At 38.8% G+C, this 22,941-nt stretch overlaps 1 protein-coding gene across 4 annotated transcripts; it reads right to left on the bottom strand.

Moving 5' to 3' along the window:
* Positions 1 to 7,594: 7,594 nt before the first annotated feature.
* Positions 7,595 to 19,942, bottom strand: CCNL1 (cyclin L1). Of its 4 annotated transcripts, none has more exons than XR_013528474.1 (12): positions 19,581 to 19,942; positions 19,192 to 19,266; positions 18,643 to 18,752; positions 12,812 to 12,932; positions 11,948 to 12,012; positions 11,504 to 11,705; positions 10,056 to 10,155; positions 9,844 to 9,948; positions 9,605 to 9,746; positions 9,274 to 9,385; positions 9,074 to 9,172; positions 7,595 to 8,385 (listed from the first exon to the last, which is right to left on the bottom strand). XR_013528474.1 is itself a non-coding variant. In XM_002759463.6 (11 exons), exons 1-11 carry the CDS (start codon positions 19,887 to 19,889, stop codon positions 8,037 to 8,039), a joined length of 1,587 nt encoding a protein of 528 aa, XP_002759509.2. In that variant the 5' UTR covers positions 19,890 to 19,942; the 3' UTR covers positions 7,595 to 8,036. The 4 variants fall into 4 exon arrangements, 2 of the variants coding, with proteins under 2 accessions (XP_002759509.2, XP_054103063.1); XR_013528475.1 differs by having other exon boundaries at positions 11,692 to 11,705; XM_002759463.6 differs by lacking the exon at positions 11,504 to 11,705.
* Between the last annotated feature and the right edge of the window lie 2,999 nt (positions 19,943 to 22,941).

Here is a 22,941-nt window from a genome sequence, read left to right as displayed (position 1 = left end):
TCAAGCCTGTAATCCCAGCACTTCTGGGAGGCTGAGGCGGGTGGATCACGAGGTCACGAGATCGAGACCATCCCGGTCAACATGGTGAAACCCCATCTCTACTAAAAATACAAAAAAAATTAGCTGGGCATGTTGGGACACGCCTGTAATCCCAGCTACTCAGGAGGCTGAGGCAGAATTGCCTGAACCCAAGAGGCGGAGGTTGCGGTGAGCCGAGATCGCGCCATTGCACTCCAGCCTGGGTAACAAGAGCAAAACTCCGTCTCAAAAAAAAAAAAAGTCCACGTCAGGTTATTATTTTTCTTGTATCACTGGAAAGGGTTGACTAGTGTCCCCCTCCCCGCCCCCCTGCCCAAATTCATGTCCACCTAGAACCTCAGAATGTAATCTTACTTGGAAATAGGGTCTCTGCAGATGTAGTTTGTTAAGATGAGGACATGCTGGGTTAGGGTATCCATAGGGGGCCCTGGAATCCTTAGAAGAGAAGACATACACATACGGAGAAAAAGGCCACATGAAGATGGAGGCAGAGCCCGGAGTGATGCAGCCACAGGCCAAAGAGCACCAAGGATTGCTGGGAACTACAAGAAACTATGAAAAACCAAGTGGGGACTTAGAGTCTTCAGAAGGAGCATGGCCCTGTGGTCATCTGGATTTCAGACTTCTAGACTCCAGAAAGGTGAAGGAGTAATTATTTGTTTTAAGCCACCAAGTTTGTGGTGATTTTACAGCAGCCCCAGGAAATCCTAGGAATACAGTCACCTGCTTTTAAAACAATGGCTTTCTGGTCTACAAGACACCTTAGTCTGGCATCCACAAGTGTCTGAAGATGCTAATAATGATAACATTTATTGGACATTTACACACCTAACATTAAGTGCATTAGATACATTATTTCCTTTAACCTCACAATGTCTGAATACACTAGGCTTAGTTACAAACTCATTACAGATGGGAACATGGGAGCTTAGAGTGGTTAAGTAATGTGTGCAAGATTACACAGCTAATAAAGGATGTCAGCATTAAACATCATCTCTTGGGCCTCCTCCTCTTTGTCACCCCCTTTTTTTCCCTCCAGAAACAGGGTCTTGCTGCTGTTGCCCAGGCTGGAATGCAGTGGTGCAATCAGAGCACATTACAGTCTCGAACTCCTGGGATCAAGGGATCCTCCTGCATCAGCCTCCCAAGCAGCTGGGTCTACAGACTCACCACTGTGCCAGGCTTCCTCCTTGTCCTTTAAAACCTTTCCATCCAAAGTGCATTCCACATTCCCTGTCATCTAAAAATTTTTCCAAGGCCCTCTAGGCCACAGTGGTCTTTCTTCTTTAAACTTGGCACACGTTGTATTATTGCTTGGCTCTAACTATACTGAGGATTACTCTGGATGTCATTTGGACTTTTAAAACATTGTCTGGCTGGGTGCAATGGTCACACCTGTAATCTAGAACCTTCGAAGGCCGAGGCGGGAGGGATCATCTGATGTCAGGAGTTCCAGATCAGCCTGACCAACATGAAGAAAACCCTTCTCTACTAAAAATACAAAATATTAGCTGGGCATGGTGGCACATGCCTCAATCCCAGGTACTTGGGAGGCTGAGGTAGGAGAATCACTTGAACTCAGGAGGCAGAGGTTACGGTGAGCCGAGATCATGTCATTACACTCCAGCCTGGCAACAAGAGCGAAACTCTTGTCTCAAAAACCAACCAACCAAACAAACAAAATACACTTTGCTTCCAACTAAATATTAATTATATGCAGGTATGTGCCATGTATCTAGACACTGAGACTTTACCTACCCTTACTTCTATAGGTAGAAACCTATCATTATAGCCCTCATCAGATTATATGCAAGTAGGCACTTGACTTTCGCAATTTGACTGTTTTCAAGTAAGTTGAAAGTTCACTTGAGACTGTTGATTTCAATTGTGTGTGTAAAATGAAGTCAGCTATGGGATGAGGGCCTGAGTAATCAATTTGAATGTGGCTTTATTGCTTATTATTGGTCTATATTGTATTAATTCTTGTTAAGTGAATAAAATTTGGTGTTTGAAAAGGTCCATGAAAATTACACATCTGGGGCAGAAAATTAAGTTTTGTAATTTAGGGTGGAAAACTGAGCCTCGCAGGGAAATTTATAATGTGCCATGCGCTCTCTACAGATATGATGTGTCATGTGCTCTGTTAAGTGCTCCAGCAGTGTAAGAGTTGCTTAAGTGAGAAATTCGTTTGAAAAGGCTTAGTTATATGGTGGTTCACTAGTGATTTGGGGCACAGGAAGCAACCTGATTTAACCCAGGAGCCTACTCAAACAATGCCACATTCAGATTTGGTGATTCACATAGTCTTGGAATACTCCGTGAGGTATCAGGTGTCAAGAGCCAGGTAGGTAACATCCATGAGCAAAAGGGGCAAAATTCAAGAAAATACCATCAGCACACTGATACCTGCCAACTGACACCCCGCTTCAGTGTTACACAATTAACAGGGGTGGAGGGAATCATCATGCACTACAGCATGCAGCCTCACCCAGAGGGCTACTGGATGCTGGTTAACTGTGGCCTGGAGTTATTGTGGATCTCATGTATTGAATTTTTACTTTTTTTGTTTTTGAGATGGAGTCTTGCTCTGTAACCCAGGCTAGAGTGCAATGGCATAATCTCAGCTCTCTGCAACCTCTGTCTCCTGGGTTCAATTGATTCTCGTGCCTCAGCCTCCTGAGTAGCTGGGATTACAGGCATATGCCACCACGCCTGGCTAATTTTTTTTTTTTTTTTTTTTTTTTATAGTCTTGCTGTTTTCCAGGCTGGAGGGCAGTGGCACAATCTCAGCTCACTGCAACCTCTGTCTCCCGGGCTCAAGCAACTGAGGCACCAGCCACCATGTCCGGCTAATTATTTTATATTTTTTGTAGAGATGGGGTTTCACTATGTTGGTCAGGCTAGTCTTGAACTTCTGGCCTCAGGTGATTCACCCACCTCGGCCTCCCAAAGTGCTAGATTACAGGTGTGAGCCACCGTGCCCAGCTGTATTTTAATTTCTTAAGAGCAACTAGAGGTCTAGGTTTTTAATGTAAATATTTCCAATTAAAAAAATATTAGCAGCCAGTTCATTTATAACAAACATTGTAAAACCCAAACAAAATACATGTGCAGGCCAGGATTTGGCTCAGGGTCCACCAGTTTGCTACCCCCAGGCTGTGGTTTCCATCTTCTATGAACTCCAGGAACCTAGTCTTATCTTTGCAAAAGGAACACAGATGTTCGTGAAATGGTGACTGGACATGCCCAAACGAAGACAAGAAAGTGTGAATGATGACGAAGGCTTAAAAAAGTCACTCAGAGAATTGGTAGTATGTTAAATTAATGAATTCCTCAAGTAATATTTATTACATACCCTAATACGGACCAGACACTGTTTACAGGATTAGGTGAGGGACATACAATAAGGAGGAAACCACATCCCTGCCACTCTCTCACAAGATTACATTCTAATGAGGGAGAAATTGATAAAGCAAAATAACTTCGGTTAGTGGTAAGCATTATGAAAAAGTTAGTGCAGGCTAAGGGATAGAACATGATAGGGGTGTTTAGAAAGGCTTGTTTTAGAAGGGGTGGTGAAAGCAGCCCCTCTGGAGAAGACTGCAGAGTGGGGACCTGAACAAAGACTATCTCTGAGACAGAAACATCCCCACACGAAGAGGATCGAGATAAAGGCTCAGGAAGAGATGTGCATATATAAGGAACAGAAAGAGTGGTGCTGATGGGAGAAGCTGGCAAGGGGTATTTTACAGTGATATGAGAAACTACTGAAGGCTTTATATATTAGAGCAATGTGGTTAACACTTTATTAAATAGATCATTCAGCTACTGGTCAAAGAAAAGATTGTGGCAAAGGCGTCCCAGAAACCGGATGACACTTACCAGAAAAGTGGTAGCTGATATAGGGAAATCTGATGAGCTATAAAAGCAGGCAGGGTAGGAATTTTCTCTGCACTTAGAATTGTGTTAGAATTATATTGAACATTGATGGCAAAAGCAGAAGGGACGAGAGGACACCTGGAATCAAAGAGCCCAGTTTTTCATGCCTTAATTATGAAAATCTTATACTGTTCAAGATTATCTATAAGGTACATACATTATTGAAGATATATTAGAATTATCAAAGTAGCATTCTCAAACATCTATAGTTTGAAATATTATAGTCATAGAATTCAAACTTTTCTAAGTATTTGAGTGCTTTCCAATACGAAGTTTAAATTGCAGTGGTAAAAATAAATCCTATTTGTCCAACACATATACTACCCAAAATTGTTTTAAGGGCCAAGTAGAGAAGAAGTAAAATAACTTGTCAAGTCACTTTAGTGGAAGAATGATTTGAATGCAGAGCTGACATGGAAGCCCACGTTCCTTCCATGTAATAGAAATGTTCAAGTGGTTACAAAGCCAAGCTTTGAACAAATGGAAATTTTCGAATGGTTAGAACATCACAGTGGCTTCCAGCCTAAGAGTGAAAGGGATGAAGGGCTCAAAGCCCACACAATGAATGCTGCTCCCTTCCAGTTTTCACAGTGATGTTCCCCTTATCAAACCTCAAGCCCATTATGTGTCTCTTTGAACCCTTCAATATGTCCATGCATAAGACCCTCAATATGCCTATATTTTTAATTTCATTTTTAAAGATTTGGTATGTAGCCGGGCGTGGTGGCATGCCGGTAATCCCAGCACTTTGGGAGGCCAAGGTGGGTGGATCACGAGGTCAGGAGTTTGAGACCAGTCTGGCCAACATAATGAAACCCCATCTCAACTAAAAACACAAAAAATTAGCTGAATGTGGTGGTGTGTGCCTGTAATCCCAGCTACTCGAGAGACTGAGACAGGAGAATCATGTGAACCCGGGAGGCAGAGATTGCAGTGAGCCAAGATCGTGACATTGCACTCCAGCCTGGGCGACAATGCAAGACTCCATCTCAAAAAAAAAAAAAAAAACCTGGTATGCAAAGTTTGGAACTTATTTTCATAATCTATTACAGCTTAGGGTGGGTTAAGAAATGGCTCTGAGAACAAATGATTGTTATTATGAAATTATTTTTTGAAAACAATGTTTAAGTAAGCGTTTGATGCAGACTGTGGCATTAATATTGGAGTTATAAATGGCAATATTTAAAAGCTATTAAAGCAAAACTTAGAACTTCAGTTCTGAAAGTAGTCATTTTTATGTTCACTTTGTTTTAAAATAGGAACATGGCTAAGAATTTCACTGGTCTGTAAACTTAAGATACCAACTGCAAAGGACAAATGTAATGTTCCATAACATGAACGGACTTATATTAAAAATCAGGATTTCATTTGTGGGTCATTTGAAGAAAAAAAATACCAGGATCATTAGGACAAATAACATTTTCATTCCCGTTGTGGGGCAACCAAAACATGGACAGAGAACAGAGGGAACACAGATACAAAGGCCAGCAAAGTGCAAGCACCAATGGATAAGAACTGAGAACCCAGCAAAATACCTGGTGGATGGATGAGGCGGCACCCTTGTTTTCAGCTCTAAAATAACACAGTCTGGGTGTCCAGACTTCTGAATTCCAGACAAATAAACAATTTAAACCTGAATCTGATCGAGCCTCACAGGATCTACCAGTTTACCACACAGGGGACAGAAAAATGTGTTCATTTCAGTGACAGCATACTTAGTGAACAAACCCAGGAGAAAAATTCTTCAGGACATGACCCAATTTCTTCAAGTAAAAAATATGGAGAAGACTGTGGTTAAAGTCAATGCAACATATTTGGACTTCGAACAAACCAATTAAAACAAATTAGAGAAGAGAGCTCTCTGGATACTGACAGGGGTAGTATGGCATTACTTTTAACTCTTACAGTAAAGCTATATGGTTATGTTTTAAAAGTCCTTAACCTTGTGGATTGAAATACCTGGAAACAAACTTACTTGTGGGGAATTTCTTCCCAATAGGAAGGGTGGGAGGTGGAGTGAAGTACAGATTGAGTACGGTTTGCTGATCATTACTTTTGGAGTTAATAAATGGATATGATAGGTATTCCACAACTTCGTGTTTGAAATTTCCCATAAGTTTGAAAATGAGTATTACTTTTAGAGAAAGTTTTAAAATAGCCATAGGACAGCATGAGGTTAACATCCTTTGACAACTTAGAAAATTGATAACAGACGATAAGACAAAAATCAAGACCCTGGAAAAGATCTTTCTCTAGCCCACAAAGCCACCTCTAAAAACACCTTTTAACATACAAACCTCATTCCACATGCAGGTTTATCCTTCAGAACTCCCCATCTTCACAAACAACCCTCACCCACAGCACTCCTGTTTCAAAGCAAAGATAAGGCACATAAATAATTTAGACACTATTAATAATTTAATACTTGGGAGGCTGAGGTGGGAGGATCACTTGAGGCCAGGAGTTCGTAACCGACCTGGGTAATGTAGCAAGACCTCGTCTCTAAAATAAAAAAAAAGTTAAAAAAAATTCAAGATTAATTTGCTAACAGGGCCTTTGCTGACATTTGCCATTCTTCAATGTCTGTCTTGTAAAGGAAACTGTTTAGCATTTATAAGTAGTTAGCTTTTCAGAAATACCAATTTATAACTCAGCAATGTGTACTACGAATCATGCAGAAAAAAGTCTGAATAAACTATTTACCCTTTCAAGCATGAAGTGGCTAATTTATGCTGGGTCTTGTTAGTTTCTGGTTAGTCTTTATAGTTAGAACTGTAACTGATTTAAGTAGCACAGCCAATACTATTACATCTTAAGGAGTCTTATCTCCTTCAAAGGAGTTGCCTTGTGAAGCTATTTTTTCCAGCCTCACCACCTGCCATTAGTGAACATGTTTTAAGTCTTTGGAATCCTCTTCAAAAGCTGTAACTTAAAAAAAAAAAATTCTTAGCAGTAGTACATCTTCCTCTCTGTGGGTGTTATTTCTTGAAACAGCAACAAATCACTTGGAGCCAAGTCTAGCGGAAGAAGTAATTAAAGTAGGTAAAATAAATGTAATGGAAACCTTCATGTAATTATAAAGTAATGCAACATTTTGACTTTCAAGATCTGTAAACTGATTTCCAAAATGTTGAAAAAAATGATTAAATATAACTTGAAAACATTAATTTGGACACAAATTTTGGCTTTTCTTCAAAACTTCACTTCTTTGTGGTCTGAATTCTCCTAGCCTTCATGAAGCCTTAACATTAAGTGCCTATACAGAACTGCTGAAGCTCAATAGTACTAAGTTTTGGTTCATTCAATAGGGCACCTCATTTCAAAAATAGTACTTAAATCGGACTCAAAATTACCTTCTGGGACCATTCAAGAGAAAATCAGGTTTTGAGTTTAGTGCTACAATGTAACATTAACTGTAACACTGTTGGGCCACTCTCATTTACTTTTTCCATATATACAATGACGGCTTGAAATAGCTCACAATGCAGTTAAGAATAATCATCTCAAACTACCATCTAATGGAGGAAAAAATACGTTTGTCAGAAAACCAGTACAGCCATTTTGCTATTAAAGTTTTGCTTTTTAATAATTTATTTAAATAAGATATTTGAAGCAGTTTAGAAAAAACAAGATTTGTGTTTTATTTCCTTGTAAAAATCTTTACACATGCAGACAAACCAGTGTTAAGAAAGTATTCACCATCATTTAAACAAATAACCACTTAAATAGAACAGTGTCTGCAATTTTATCTGTATAAAAATAAGATACATTTTTACAGAATTCACGCTCCAGTTCTTATAGCAATAAACAATACACAACTATAATAAAGTACAATTGAACCTGACCATGGTTTTTAATTAGATACTGCTAGGGCATTTTAATGTGCAAAAAATTAACATAGTTCTTCCAACAGAAAATGTCCTCAGTGTTCTAGAGACCTAGAGGGTTTCAAGGGATCAAATCCTAATCAGTTTGCATTTTATGTTTTGATTGAGTCCATACATCACACTGTAGATAGGTAAAACCAAGAACTGATGCAGGCTCAAAGAAAGAGAAAGTCAGCGCCTGTGCCTGCCATGTCCTGAGCGACTGCCACCGTGGTGCTTGCTTTTATGGGACCTCTCAAAGGAGCGAGATCGTTCACGCCTGTCCCTATGATGTCCCCTTTCATGCCTGTGTTTCTTGGCTGCATCTGAGTGATCCCGAGACTTGCTCTGAGATCGAGAACGAGATTTTTTCCTTTTATGACCATGTCTGTTTGAACTTTTTAAATCATCTCTGGTATGCTTGGCCTTAAGGTGAGGAGAACCATGATTATGATGTCTTCGAGGGCTTTCACTGTGACTGCGGGACCTGCTTCTTGATCTTGAGCTGTATGTTCCAGATCGACTCCGTCTATTATTATAGCTTAGATAATAAAAATTTGAAGTTTAGGTTCAGTTTCTATGGGGGAAAAGATTATTCTGGTGGTTGCTCATAACAGGTTCAAAACACAGCTACCAGCTTTGTCAGTAACCAGAACTTTCTAAAAATCTCCCCACCCCTGACTTCTGTATGCCCAAGCCTGTAACATATTAAATCTTAAGCATATGTTCTTATGTCTATATTCCAAGGGGAGTAATTAGCAGTTTTTACAGTGTCCTCCTAGAGCTATGCTTTTTATTAAATATCTCCCACATGTTCAAAGGAGACAGTGAAGAGCCACAAGGAGCTAACAATCTAATTACAAGCTTAACTAGGGAAGATTCATTGACTGGTTAATCTGATTATTGGTTATTAACAAGGGGTTAATAAAATACATTTGCTAACAGAAATTTAAAAAAGTTTTCACATTACAAATGATACTGTGGCCCTCACAGCACTTTGTGGGTAGCTCCTACACTTCTCCAAAAAACATGGGAGAAAACATAACAGAATGCCATTAAGATCCTTTATGTCCAGAACATCTTCAAACTAATTTCTCCTAATTTGCCTCATATTAAAAGCCTAATTCTAATCTAACTTTGAAAACAATCTATATTCAAATTTTAAAGAAAAAGCAATAACCTTTAAAAACTCCAAATAAGACTGCTTTCCTAAGAAAACATTTACTTACTGTCTTCTTGGAGTATGTGATCTAGAACGTGATCGTGTTCTTGACCTTGATCGACTTGCACTTCTGCTATTTCTACTTCTTTTGCTGTCTTTTCTTACACTTCAAAAAAAACCACAATACATTAGTTACAAACTTAGTGTGTTAAAAAGTAAACACACAAAAAATTCCTCAAGTCAATTTTCCAGCCCAAGTTTACTCACCCATTGTAAGGGCTTTTGGAAGCCTGCTGTCTATCCTCAGGTTCTTTTTTGACTGTCTTCACATTAATGGAGATTGGTGATTTCTCTTCAGCTTTTACTTCTCTTGGTGATGCTTTAAAAGACATAACAACATGTTAACTACTGGTTTTACAGAGGGTGAAGAGTTGTTTCTAAATGTAACTGAAAGTACCATGCTTCCAAGTATCAGTTTTTAGCTGACTGCCAGAGAAAACATAGTAACAGTTCCTTAACAGCAACTTTCAAATGTAAAAGCTCTCTAATAAAACACTTTCAGTGCCCCCAAGTCATTTTAATTCTAAATACATCTTACATGGCTTGGAGGCTGGAGAAAATCCACCGAGGGTTGAAAGGGCTGGAGTTCCATCAGGATTCAATCCCTTTGCTTTTAATTTGGCTTCTTGTAGGGCTACTTTTCTTTTTTCTACTTCTTTTTCCAGTAATTCATAGTTTGGCTGTTTAAGGAAAAAAAAAAAAAAAAAAGTTTGTGTTTCTCCCTTATAGTAGCTTAGACTCTTAGCATGTTGACTTAAAAGAGTAAATAGATAATACCTTTTTTCTGGTATAAAGCCTAAGTGTTTCTATGCAGATATCCTGGATTTCCTCTTCTGTAGTACCAAAAAGAAGAAACCAATGGGGACGAGTTGGCAATGGAATCTAAACCATAAGAACAGAATGGTTTAAATTTTTGTTATATCTGTATTGGAACCATGGAAAATTTGTGTTATTTATCCTACAGAACAAAATGGGAAATAGGCACCTACCTGAAGTGCTCTAGCTGCAAGGTAGATGCAAGCACATGCTATAGTCTCTGGTTGAAATCGAACAAAAACATTGGTTCGTAGACTGTCGTTCATGTAATTCCTGAAAAATATTTCAACTATAAGCTTGTATGTAAACAAACCAGTTCTTCTGAAGCTTACATAAAATTGGAGACTCAATCTACTTTATTCTTTTTTCTTCTCTTATTTATATTCACATCCTCATATTCTAGCATATAACAACTCTTAACTCAAAAAAAAGCAGTAAGCAGTAAGAATTTAATACGAGGACCATTTGCAGTTCTCCAATATATATGACCAAAGCCCCTTTAAATTATTTCGTATTACTATCCAACTAGAAATTACTCCTAAAGTATTATTTCTGTAAAAAGCAATGCTTTCAAAGTCAATTCTGACAAGATTAGTTTCAGAAATGATAAACCACTCCAACAATACTTCAAGCCATTAATTATTGACCATCTCTCCTTTATCCACAATAAAGCTGTGTCAACCAAGTTCATTTCAAAAGCTCAAAGTATCGTTAACAGGGGTAAAAAAACATTTTCAGTAAGTACCAAGTTAAACTTACATTAAGAAAGCTAAGATACTTTAGAAAATCTAGATAGGGAAGTAAAGAGCAATAAAAACATAATGGCCTTGTTTACATACCTTTTTTTTGTGACTAGGTAAAAGAGATAAACTATTTCAGTTAAAAAATTGCTGAACTTTTATTATTAATGAACTCTCCCCACAATATTCCTAAACTAATAAAGAAAATTTACAGGTCATTTAAAAGGTTAAGCTGAAATTAAACGGACGATTTCTAAAAAATCCTAAACCATCAGAACTGCTATAATCCATTTTATGAAACACATTTAAAATGTCATGCATTTTATAAAAGTAACGAGACTTTTCTAACATTACAAACATTTACTGAGTCCAAAAGAAGCATGGCAGTCATAAATAGGACATCTTGCTGGGAAGTCCAAAATATAAAAATTACTTCACTAAGTCCTTCACATCAAGTCTTAAGGAAACAGTAGTTGTGGCTGAACCACAAACTCCTTGGCTTGACCTTTAAATAAGCCAGAACGCAAAATCACACATCTGCATCTCAAAAAGTCCAAGTGCTAAAGCATTTAAGCAGTATAATAGTAACATCTCTTTCAATAACGAAGTGCTTCTTACTTCTAACATTACCAGCAATACAGCCAAGCAGCTATATAACTATATAAATTAAGCCAGTGTGGGAACTGGTGCCCATTTTAAACTGCAAGTTTGTAGTCTCCTTTGGTAGAATTCATGCTATACATACTAAAAATAAAAATTTAGTCAAACTCCTAATAAACCATTTAATTCATAATGGCTGGACAACAAATCTATCAAAAATGAACTATTCATTTTGATAGTTACAAGTATACATTAAATACATAGGCATGTCAAATAGTTACTTCTAGAAGCAAATATACAAATCCTTTTGACACCCCGACAGAACTAGAAGATGCTGCCAGATGGATATGGACCACTTCAGTGAATCTCGGATGAGAGCTTGCACTGGATTGGCTGGAGAGCAGGGTAGCCAATCAGGCCATCCTGAGGTCATGGGCTGAAGTGCAGAGGGCAGAGTTCTATGACTTACCATCATGGACTACCCTTTAATTAAAGAGTAGAAAAAAGAACAAAGTTAAATTGAGTTCTCCATTAAAAGTAATTAGTCAAGCCAAGAAAACAGGAAGCAGAAATAAGCATTATTTACCTTTTGGTTAAAAAAACAAAAACAACAACAAAAAGCCCCAAAACAAACTTATCTCATTATTTTGGAAAGGGAAACGAAACTTACTTTATTTCTGCTTCTGTTTTCCTGGCTAGGAAAGAAATCTAAAAAAGTGACTTACCAGGCAGTTTGAACCAGGGTTTGATTACGTTCACATTCTAAGACTTGTAAATACATAACAATGATCTGAAGGACAAGGGAAAAAAACTCAGTTTAGTATACTGGTAGTTCTTTCAGACTACAGAGTTCAATAAAAAAAGTAACTGAAAATGTTAGATTCAAGTTCTAATTCTACATCAATAAGACAGACCAACTTAAATGTATGTAAGATTCTAATGTGAATTGTATTACTAGATTTTTATATAAATTATGTTTAGAACTGTATTTCAAAATTGTACAGGAAAAAAGGCAATTAAAGAATATTTTTCATTGGCACTTTACCACGTGACGGGCACTGTGCTAGGAGATTATTTCACCTAATTTCCCAAGGTACATTTCTAGCCCAGATAGTTCTGACCTGAGCACTCGCTCTACAACTTATATTGACAATAATGAATGCTAAGAGATTTAGAGAGAAACAAATTTCCAATGTTTTACAGTGAGCAGCTACCACACTTAGAACATTCTACTATGATGTTAAGTGTGCCAAATACTTCTGTACCTACATATTTATCTCTTGGAACAAGGAACTTTACATCTCTGTTCTCTTGGTGGAAAAACTGAGACTTTAAACCACAGAAACAAAAATAACTTCTTTATGACCACAGAATTAAGATTTGAACCTAGATTTTTGTACTCTCAATTTTACTGATCAATCTCAACACCCAAAAGAATGTTTTTTGATGAAGCCTGAACCTTTAAAAAAAAACGCTTTTTATTTTAAAACCAAGGTTAACACTCACATAGAAACATAAATTCATATAAAGTAGAAATTTTGGAGAAGTCCTAATACTTACGAACCCAATTTCTGTACTCTACAACTCACCTTATGAGGATGCTTGACATGAACACAAAATCCCAACTCCTTTAGCACCCTCCTCTCTGCTTTGATAACTTGATTTTTGGTGTTAATGTAGTTCTGATCAAGGATCAGGGGGCTTGGAGTCCTATAGTTTGTAAGAAATAAAATCAAAACTGTTTTGCACATCCAAAAAATTTTATTTGTGGCATCTCCATTTTCCCTTCCAACCAACTATTGGCAACAGAAACCAGCTTTTTAAACTCCTGCAAACAAGTTAAAGCATTAATCTTGTGCTGTCCAAGTTATGCTAATTAAATATATACATCTACGAGACTAAGTTCAACTAAATTCTATAATGAAAAAAATTCAATCTAATGCTCTTGGGTTCATCCTTGTCAACTTTTCCATTCTGCTTATATTCTAGGGGTGTGTGTGTGTGTGTATACGTATTTAACTTTAGTGATAGTGTGATTTGTTATCACAAACCTCAAAGTCTAAGAGACTTTCCACTGACAAAACTAGTATGCTCCAGGCTGGTCCGACAGCAGTGGGTTATCAGAACTTACTAACATCAGTGTCACTAAAGTTGGTAGACAATCCCCCACTGCTAAATTTGACTGGCTTAAAAAAACACAAAAAACTAACGTGCTCCTAAGATTTACAGTACTATAAAGTCCTCAAAAGATCATACTGATTTTTTACTCATTCTATAAAATAACAACTGTTGGCTGGTTTATGGCCAAAATTTTTTAAAAACTTGGTGGTGGGGGGGAACAGTGGGTAGTTTATCCAGATTCCCCTAATGGGGTGATATGTTTTTAACAATTTGTTCTAAGAACCTACCTGTTTAAAAAAGTAATCTGAAAACTAAAGATTCAGCTCAATTATCCAAGTAAATTAAAATTTGTATTACATGATTCATGAGATCCAGGCCAAAATTTCATCAGGGTTATGGTTTTAGGCAATACACTTTAGTATTAATACAAAAGGGAATGAAGGGCCATAGTGAGGGAACCAGAACATATTCAAGAGCTCTGTATCCGACTAAATTTTGGTAATTCAGAAGGTTCTAAAATACAGAAAGCTTATGTCAGTGATTTAATGCTTTAAAAGTATTTGGGGATAACATCCGTTGAATGTTATCCCCAAATGTTCTATTATATAGTTTAAAAACCTACCACTTACAACAAAAGACTATCTTATTTATGTCTTACAATTCAAAACTGGTTTCTTCCTGAGAAGATTTAGTCAGGAAAGGTTAAGGAATTGAGCTTTTATTTTTTGTTGTTGGTCATGTCTGAAATTTACCCATGTCCAATACAGTCTTAGATCCAACCAACAAAAACTACAGTTTTATCAAGACATTGATTATATGGTAAGTTTACAGGTTGAACACTTAAATATTATTGTCCATACTCAGCCAAAAGACTTAAGAGTCTTTGTTCTAGGCAGAATACACAATCTATTTTTAAAACAGTGATCCTCTCTACCCCAGTGCACACCAGATCCAGAAAAATGTAATCTCGTATTTTAAAAACCAAAGTCTATTTCAATACATGCACCTGAAGGTTAGATAATCTGAAATGATCTTTGTTACCCTTATAGTAACATCAGAGTAAAAAGTCAGCTATCATACATTTTCCTTTCTTCCATTTAAAATTATTACAGAAACTGGAATGCTTACTAAACAAAAACTGGCAGAGCTGACAAGATAAAAAACAGCTGTTACTTAAAATGGCCTTCACTTAGTTCTATTTCTCACACCTGCAATGAGGCCATCAGTTGGCCTCATTGAGCTGCTTTCTAACACTAACATGTAATGATGAATCCACTCTATCAGGGCAATAGGCTACAAATTGCTCTTTGGAAAAAAAAAGTCAAACTTAATTCTCCTTAATTCTCATGAGAGCAACCTATCGCTCTTGCTCTCTCTCTCTCTCTCTCTCTCTCTCTACACACACACACACACACACACACACACACTCTCTCTCTCTCTCTCTCACTCACTCACTCACTCAGATCTTAAGGTTTATGATCAGGCTTTATCATCATAGGAAATTTGTAAACAAGTTAAATCAACCTCACTCTTTTTAACTGAATGGCTGTGTTATCTAATGGCTCTCCTTAAACTGGCATTAAGAGATAAAATAGCTCCAGTTACAGCTGCACAGTTTTAACTCTTAACCCCTTGCAATCCAGACAGTAGACTGTATCATCAAAATTCCTAATAAAATATAATTTTATGAAAGTATAGTTGTCTCATTTTTCTCCATTTATGTTAATAAAGATTATCTATACCTTTAAAGATAATCTGCTTTAAGAGCTGCCTTCAAATGGTGATAATTCATTTGTTCTTCTAATTACACTAAAGCAGCTAAATGTTTGTTTAAATCATAGCTATTTAGTCCCAAATAAGATTTAATCATGCCATATACTGTTTGTGTCAAAATCCCAATGATACCAACATAGATTTAAGAAAACCAAACCCATTATTTACTATAATTCAACTACATACTCAACTGCTTGCTTAATCCTATGTATTACCTGCAGTTTTCAAAGTTAACTTTGTGGGTGTATAACCTAAAACCAGAAACCTTATTATGTTCAGAATTGGTTTTACCTCACAAATTAAGGATGTACCCACAACTTTCAACTGCCTGCTAGAGATTATTTTGTATCGTAAATTAAAAAAAATGTATCTCCATAAATCAGCAGTAAAAAAAGTTTCAAAGTATAAATTAGTACTTTGTTGCAACAAGTACATTAAATTAAGGCCTGCTAGAATTTCTTCCTCCCCAATCAAATAATAAACTTTCCTTGCCAATAAAGTCTGGAAACATGGCATTTTAAAATCTCTAAAAAAGACTTCAGAGAAAACAAAAATAATTTTCATTATCAACACATAAACTAACTCAATCTCTGCTTTAAGTTTCTATTGTCTGATTTTTCTGATCTATACATGAATAATTTTTAACTTTAGAAAATCCTGGTCTTTGGTCATTAGAAGTTTATTAGGTAGTTTGTTAGAGGCGCGATTTTCCTTTAGCATGATTATGTAATTGACATATAACTCAACAACAAAAATTACGAAGTCCAAACATGGTTAGTCTCATTTATGTGTTATAAAGACTGAGAAATTTTGAAACTAGATCTTCAAGACACTATATTAATAACAGGTCATTTACAAAGAGGCAGACTGCCAAGGAAATATACAGAAATTTGTAATGCCTACTTCAAAGAAAGTAGAAACATCTTTTACAGGTATTTAAATAAACTGAAGGCCACCTTGTAGAGCCACAGAATTAAACTACAGAAGGCTGGCAGACTAAAGGACATCACTTAACACCCTTCCAATTCTTACCTATCCAACTTTTATGATCTATGAATACAATGAAAATATATATTTAATGATGAAAAATATATATTTAATAATGAGAATGGCTAAACAAGTCTTTAAAAATGTTAATATGCTACATCTCAGAAGTAAATATGACAAAGCAATCATTCCTCTAAATTTAGCCATTCATTCTGAACCTAAACGATAATTACTGAACCACAAAAAATTTGGAGGAAGAATAGGCCAAACAATCCAGGTTGGGGATTAAGCACTGGTATTTTTTACAAAGCTTCTCTTAATTCTCAATGTGTAGCCAGGCTGATGAGACCAAAGACCTACAGGCGACATGAATAATATATTTCCACTGTAACTGTCAGTCACACTACAATTTAAAGTTATGCATCAACTAGATTAAAACAAATAGCATCATTAAGACAAGTGATATCCTTTGCCTAACTAAAGTGTAATACTGATAGTACTTTCTAATGACATTAACCTATGCAAAAATAAATACAAAGCTATAGTTCTAATAACTTGGACAGCAAAGACAAAAGCTTATAACAAGAAACAGGAGTTTTTCTAAATGGTTCACCAGTGGCCAACCTGTTAGTCCCCGATTCCAGTGACCTATTCTCAGAGCACTGGCTTCTCCTTGGGGATTTTCGATACTTCACTCACTGTTGCCATGACGACAGCTTCATCTCTATGTACCACTCCACATCACCCAGGCTTTGGTAAATGTAGCTGGTCGCTGTATAGTCGGTTGCAAGGGAAAAAAGAGTTGAAGTTAATAACATATACAAGTTACGTGCTTGAGTAAACTTGTAATATGCATAGAAACACTTTTACATCCTGCTTTAAAAAAAGGCTTCCATGCAATTAACAACTCCTTTTAAATTCTGCTATAATCAGACTTCTAAGATTGAAACAAAAATCAGTTTTCTCTGTAATAATGACCCAAAAAAACAAAGTTCCATCAGACACAACAATCAGGTGAGATCATACTATTTTAAATTCCATGGTTTTTACAGTTAAGACCTATTCTGACATCAGCAAAGAAAACTCAGTCTCAAAGGAAACTTCACAAAAGATAATCATGTGATTACATAATAGTTGGCTCAATAGTTCAAAGGATAATACTAGAAAACCATTTCCTTTAAGCAAAGAGAAACCTTTGACTAAAGATAGAGCCTTGTATTAGTGTCATGACTTTAAACATCCCGAAGAATCAGTCAGGTATCTAAATAGATTTAAGCTCAGACCATACCAATTACCAATTTGAAATCTTCCCAATTCCCAGGGACTTACCAACAAACTAAAAGATATTTTAGAATTTAAAAACTAACTCTATCCCTGGACACAGTTAAGGTGAATGAGTAAAGATGGGGGAGAAAAAGTATGTAAGAAAACTGAGACTTTTGACTAGGATACTCTTGAAAAAAACAAACTGTAGACTCACAGAATAGACTAGTCATCTAAAAGTTTCTTTAATATTTGCTTATCTGAATAGTTCCATTACTGCCAACTTACAGATTCACTCATATAAGGACTACACATATAAGATACCGACTTGGCACTAACCAACATACCCAACCCCCAGAACAACTTATGATCCTTTTAATAACTTCCTTTCAAACTCAGTACAGTTTGTTGAACTTCACTACAATTCCTTAAAGAGTGAATACAAAAACTAATCTACACCAAATATAACCTTCTGCAGCATGTACTGGAAGTCACCTGTAGATGCAAGAAGTCTTGCAACAAACTTTTTGGTACTGCCTCACAGGAACACATAGGTCCGTATAAAGTTGTTATCGCAACACCTAGCAGATACTATTTCAGTCTCTGCATTTTCTTACAACATCAAATAAAAGGGCCTTACCTAAATGCAACCCAATCACTCTTGTTAATTTTCTAACCCACTCACTGAGACTGTATCTGACCAAACAAAATACCTGTTTAATCCCTTTGACTTCAAACTTCAAACTTTATCATCCTGCAGTCCTTTCAGATCCGGTATTATTCGATATATCGTAGTTCAATGTTGAGAAGTACTCTAACAAAAGCCAACCTCAATTGATAAAGAATTAACTGGGACTTCGAATAGAAAAACATAATCTACACAGAACTTTGCCACAATATTAACTTAAACTACAGTGTTTAAACTTCCAGCCTTCAGTCTTCCAGAGAGGGGAGGGGAAAAATAACAGAATACACTCACACTTGAGCCAAATGTATTCCCTTTCTTGTTTAATCTTAAGCCACAGGCCTGGCTTCACAGCACTGTTAGGATTGTCCATAAACGCAACTGCCTCTACAAACTTTAGATAACTGGTTAATTATGGATTTTTTCAAATTAATTTAAATATCAGTGTTCCTATATGAACTTTAACACCTAAATTAAAGTCCGTTTTCTTTTGCACCCATATTCACTTGAGAGGAAAGATGTTTTGACTTGATGACTGGTGCACGGTACAGCAGTAGCAAGAGATGCTATGTTCAATAATGCCAATCTTACCTTTTTCCTCTTAACTGGCGTAGGTGGTGGAATACATTAATCACATCTCTTATTCTTCTAGGTGCTTCTTCGATTTTTGATGCAAGATTAATACAAGCCATAGCAACAATCTGAAAGAATCCAGGAGAAACAAAAACCATTGTTAGATTAAACTTACTATGATGAATAAACTTTAGTACACAAACGGGACAACCTTTAGTAAAATTAGAGAGGACATTTGTATGCCATAAGCTTACTAGCTACGCTCGTACCATACTCTTTTTGTTGTTCTACTCATCTTGATTTTGGTTCCAGAGTCAAGCTCAATCTCACAGTGAGTTCTGCATTTGGTTGAAAACTGTACTTGCCTTAAGAGGGCACACTTAGGCTCGGGATCCATTTTCTAGTCTGAACACATTCTAAAGGTTTCCACTTCCTGGCGAGTAAGAACTAGGTACAAAGGCCTAAACTAAACCACACCCTTTCTGGAAAAGCTGGCTGCTGACACTACCCCTACTTCTGCCCATTTCCGGATGAAAAATCCCTTTTAACCGCCTCCGCAGTGCTTACCTCGAAACTGTGTTTGACGAAAGATTTGGAGTAGAAAAAACGATGAAACAACACCTGCCCCGTTGCCATCGCCACCTGCAGACAAGAGAGGAGAACCGAAGCGCAGGGGTCAGGCGGGCCCGCTCCAGGCGCCGGCCGCCATTTTGTGCCGCCGCTCGCTTCCCTTTCCCCTCCCGCCGCTGCAGCCGTCGCGAACAGCACGCTGCCGGGTCCTCCCTCCGCCTCCGCAGCCCCCCCACCCCAGCACGCCCCGGCCCCGGGTGGGCCCCAAGCGGGAGAGCCTGAGAGAGCCGTCCCCACCCTGCCGGGGCACAGTGATACTGGGATACGGCGTAGGAGACGAAAGGGAGGAGAGGAGCACCCGGCCGGTCGGGGGTCGGAGCACTGACCTGCGGCAGCCGGAGTAGAATGCCGGCGGCCTGGATGAGCTCGCAGCCCAGGATGCGTAAGTCTGTCTCGCTGGGCAGGTCGAGCCCGTCCTGCATGGACGGGGTGGGCGAGAGCCTCTCCTCCGGAATCAGAGAGTGATCGATGGTGAGTGAAACTTCCGAGTACAGGCGGTCGCCGATCAGGATCCCTCCCGTCGTGGTCGTGGTCGTGGTCGTGGTCCCGGAGCTGGAGCCGCCAGCGCTTGGGACGGCTGACGAAGCGGCGGCGGCGGCGGCAGCAGTAGCTGTCGGGTGAGGCCCGGACGCCATAGTCTTAGCGAGCTGCACGCAAGCCCAACGCAGCCGGAACCCGAAACAAGACTAACCAGCGTTCTCGGCGCGACGGATATTCCCGTGACCGCCGGGTTCTCGGCCGCTTCACGCCGTGTGCGCTTCCGCCCTGACGTCACCACGCCCGGCGGCCGCCCGCCAACTAGTCCCTCCAGGCAGTGCCCCCGCCCTTGGCGTCTGGGCCTGCGCGGGGACCGTCAGGTGCTGCGACCGACTTTGGGGCCAAGGAGGCCGTCTCTAGCCAAGGCCAGTCGAAACCACCTTGTCTGCGATACTTAGCCACACAAAAAACGGAGCTTAACAAGACCCCTTATGCCCAAAATAGAGGTGACAGCATTGACTATTCCTGCTTCCGTCCTCTCCTTTAGCCTCGGCGCGGCTCTTGTTTCGCTTGTACCAAGGGAAGTGGCGGCCGATCTAAGCACGCTTTGGCGGGTGGAAGTGGTGACTCTGGTGTCGTATGTGGACCAATGTGTAATATAAAGTGACCCTCAAGGAATCGGGAGAGGGTGCTTTACAGTATTTGAAGAACACAGGGCTGTGGACCGTATCGGTTCCCAAATGAAAGCTCCACGGAAAGCGTGTGGTTCCCAGTGTGGGGAAGTAGAGCGGAGGCCTAGGAATGATCGGGAGGGTGGCTGCTTTCGTAGCTCCGCTTGCGAAACTCGTGGCTGGCTTTTGACACCGGCACGGCTTTCAGTAATCTGGAAAATCCCTAGTTTCCAAAAATAGTCTTAGAGGGAGGACTTGACAGAGATAATTTGATCATGCCTAGGAGTCTCTAGGCATAATCATACATAGTTACCTACCGCGGGTAGGCAGAATGGGTGAAGTCAACCTTGTAGTTATTTCCTCTGATACTAGCTAGCAATTTCCAGTGTTTCCAGAAACTTGAAGTAAAAATAATACTGATCCAAACTACTAGAATCTACGTTGGAAGGAAAGGAATATGTCACGGTTTACTCTTGACGCTCAGAAAGCGATACCCCAAAGAATGAGAGGCTTTAGAAGCTGCCTCATAGTCTAGGGGACCTAGACTGCTTCCAGGGAATCTTCCTAACAAGATCCCTTATGCCCAAAATAGAGGTGACAGCATTGACTATCATTCCTGCTTCCGTCCTCTCCTTTAGCCTCGGCGCGGCTCCTGTTTCGCTTGTACCAAGGGAAGTGGTGGCCGATATTCCCACCTCAATATTTATGAGAGATCCTAATGTTGACTTGTTACCCCCCTTTTCCCTAAGTGCAGGGAGATTCTGAAATTTCCTCCTCTGACTAGAGAAGCCTCTTTGTAGGAGAAACAATCACATTGCTCCCCCTCACTGAAATCTCTTACCTATTTCAGAGACTGAGAAATACAGCCATGCCTGGAGGGACTTTTTCACAAGATAACTCAAAATCATTTACTAGTTAATTTCCTTCCATTCATTCTTACTAATAACCATTTGCTGCCCCTCAAAATAAATGTCTACATTCCCCATCTTTTTTGTCTTATGAATAAAGGATATAAAAGCTTCTGTACTCCATTAGGCTACTGGATAATCATTCTCCTGCTATTCCCCAGTGTTAGGTATGCCTTTTCTCCTGTTAGTCGCCTTTTATCAGTTGATTTTTGAGTGAACCTTCAGAGGCCACAGTTGTTTTCCGTAGGAAACCTCAGCCGTCTTTTTAATCCTACACTGAACCTCTGAGACATTGTCCAGAGATGAGAAATCTCATTACCTTTCTATTGGGTAGTTTGGGTTTTTTTTAAAGGCTTAATTTGCCTAATTATGAGAAGTACATTGAAACATGAATCTTTAAAGGCGATTTGGATACCTTTTAATATTTGTCAATGACGTCATTAAAAACATTCAAAAACCTCATTAAAAAAAAAAAGCATTATATCCACGTATCTACAGCCATGGTTCCGAACCCAGACTGAACATTAGGATCTCCTGAGAATATTTAAAACATACTGATACTTGAGCCTTGCCTGCAGAGGTTAATGTCATTAATTTAAGTTGGGCCCAGCCAGTGCCTCAATTTCACCTGTCTTCCAATGATTGGAGTGTACAGCCAAGAGAGTGTCATTATTATGGTGCTGGCTGGATGTCACTGCCTTCACTTTCTGACTAGGCTGCTTCTAGGGAATCTTCCCACCTCAATATTTATGAGAGATCTATAATTTTATAACAGACTTTTAAAGGAGCCTCGGATTCCTTAAAAACAATTAACGATACCAGTTTTCTGGTTTTCTTCCATTTTTGTTTTTAGAGCCACTGTCTCACTGTTGCTCAGGCTGGCCTTGAACTCCTGGGTTCCAGGGATCTTCCCACCTCAGCCACCTGAGTAGCTGGGACTTTAGGTGGCCCACCACTGTGCCTGGTCAGTTTTCTGGTTTTGATGCTCTATGGTTGTGTGAGATATCATTGGGGAAAGTTGGAGGAATATACAGGAGAAGTCTATTTTTTGCAACTTCCATGTCTTATTTCCAAATAGAAAGTTAAAAAAAAAACAAACCCTAATTGATTATGTACTTCATTGAAACATTAGACTTCAATAAAATCATCATCTATATTTGTAACGACTTGAGAGTAATATAATTTATTTTTAAGACATATCTTAATGGAAGATTTTCTCCTCTTTACAATCTTCTACCATGCCTCTCCAATAAGCTGACTTGCTGATGTCTTGACACAATTTATGATACTTTTTTACTCACTTGGCCCATGATTAATTCATGAAGGTTCACAGGCATGGGAGAGAGACGTCTGGGGGATGCAGGTGGGAGGAGGGTCCCTTGCTCTCCAGTAGTACACCTTTCTCTCTACTTCGGAGATCTGTTCCCAGTGGACCTCTGGTCTCTACTTGCTGTATCTGGCAGTCATTTCCAGGAGAGCAGAGTCACCCAGGGCAGGCAGTTCTATAACTTTCTGTGCATTTCCCACTCACTTCTGACAGAACTCATCATTTTATTGAAAACTCACAATTGTTTTTACTGTTCCTCTCTCCCAGCCTCAACAAAGTGGAGGGGGTCAATCAATATTTTATA

This window comes from Callithrix jacchus, chromosome 17 (assembly GCF_049354715.1).
Source record: "Callithrix jacchus isolate 240 chromosome 17, calJac240_pri, whole genome shotgun sequence".
NCBI lineage: Eukaryota > Metazoa > Chordata > Mammalia > Primates > Cebidae > Callithrix > Callithrix jacchus.
This window is presented reverse-complemented; position numbering and strand designations above follow the sequence as displayed.

Bases quoted from the DNA above. Each gene is read 5' to 3' on its own strand.
- CCNL1 (XM_002759463.6), bottom strand. From the start codon at position 19,889: ATGGCGTCCGGGCCTCACCCGACAGCTACTGCTGCCGCCGCCGCCGCC. The intron at 9,386-9,604 runs GTAAGATGTATT...TGTCTTTTAAAG, and splicing joins TTCTCCAGCCTCCAAGCCAT to CATCACCAAGAGAAGTAAAA. The intron at 8,386-9,073 runs GTAAGTAAATGT...TTATTATCTAAG, and splicing joins TCACATACTCCAAGAAGACA to CTATAATAATAGACGGAGTC.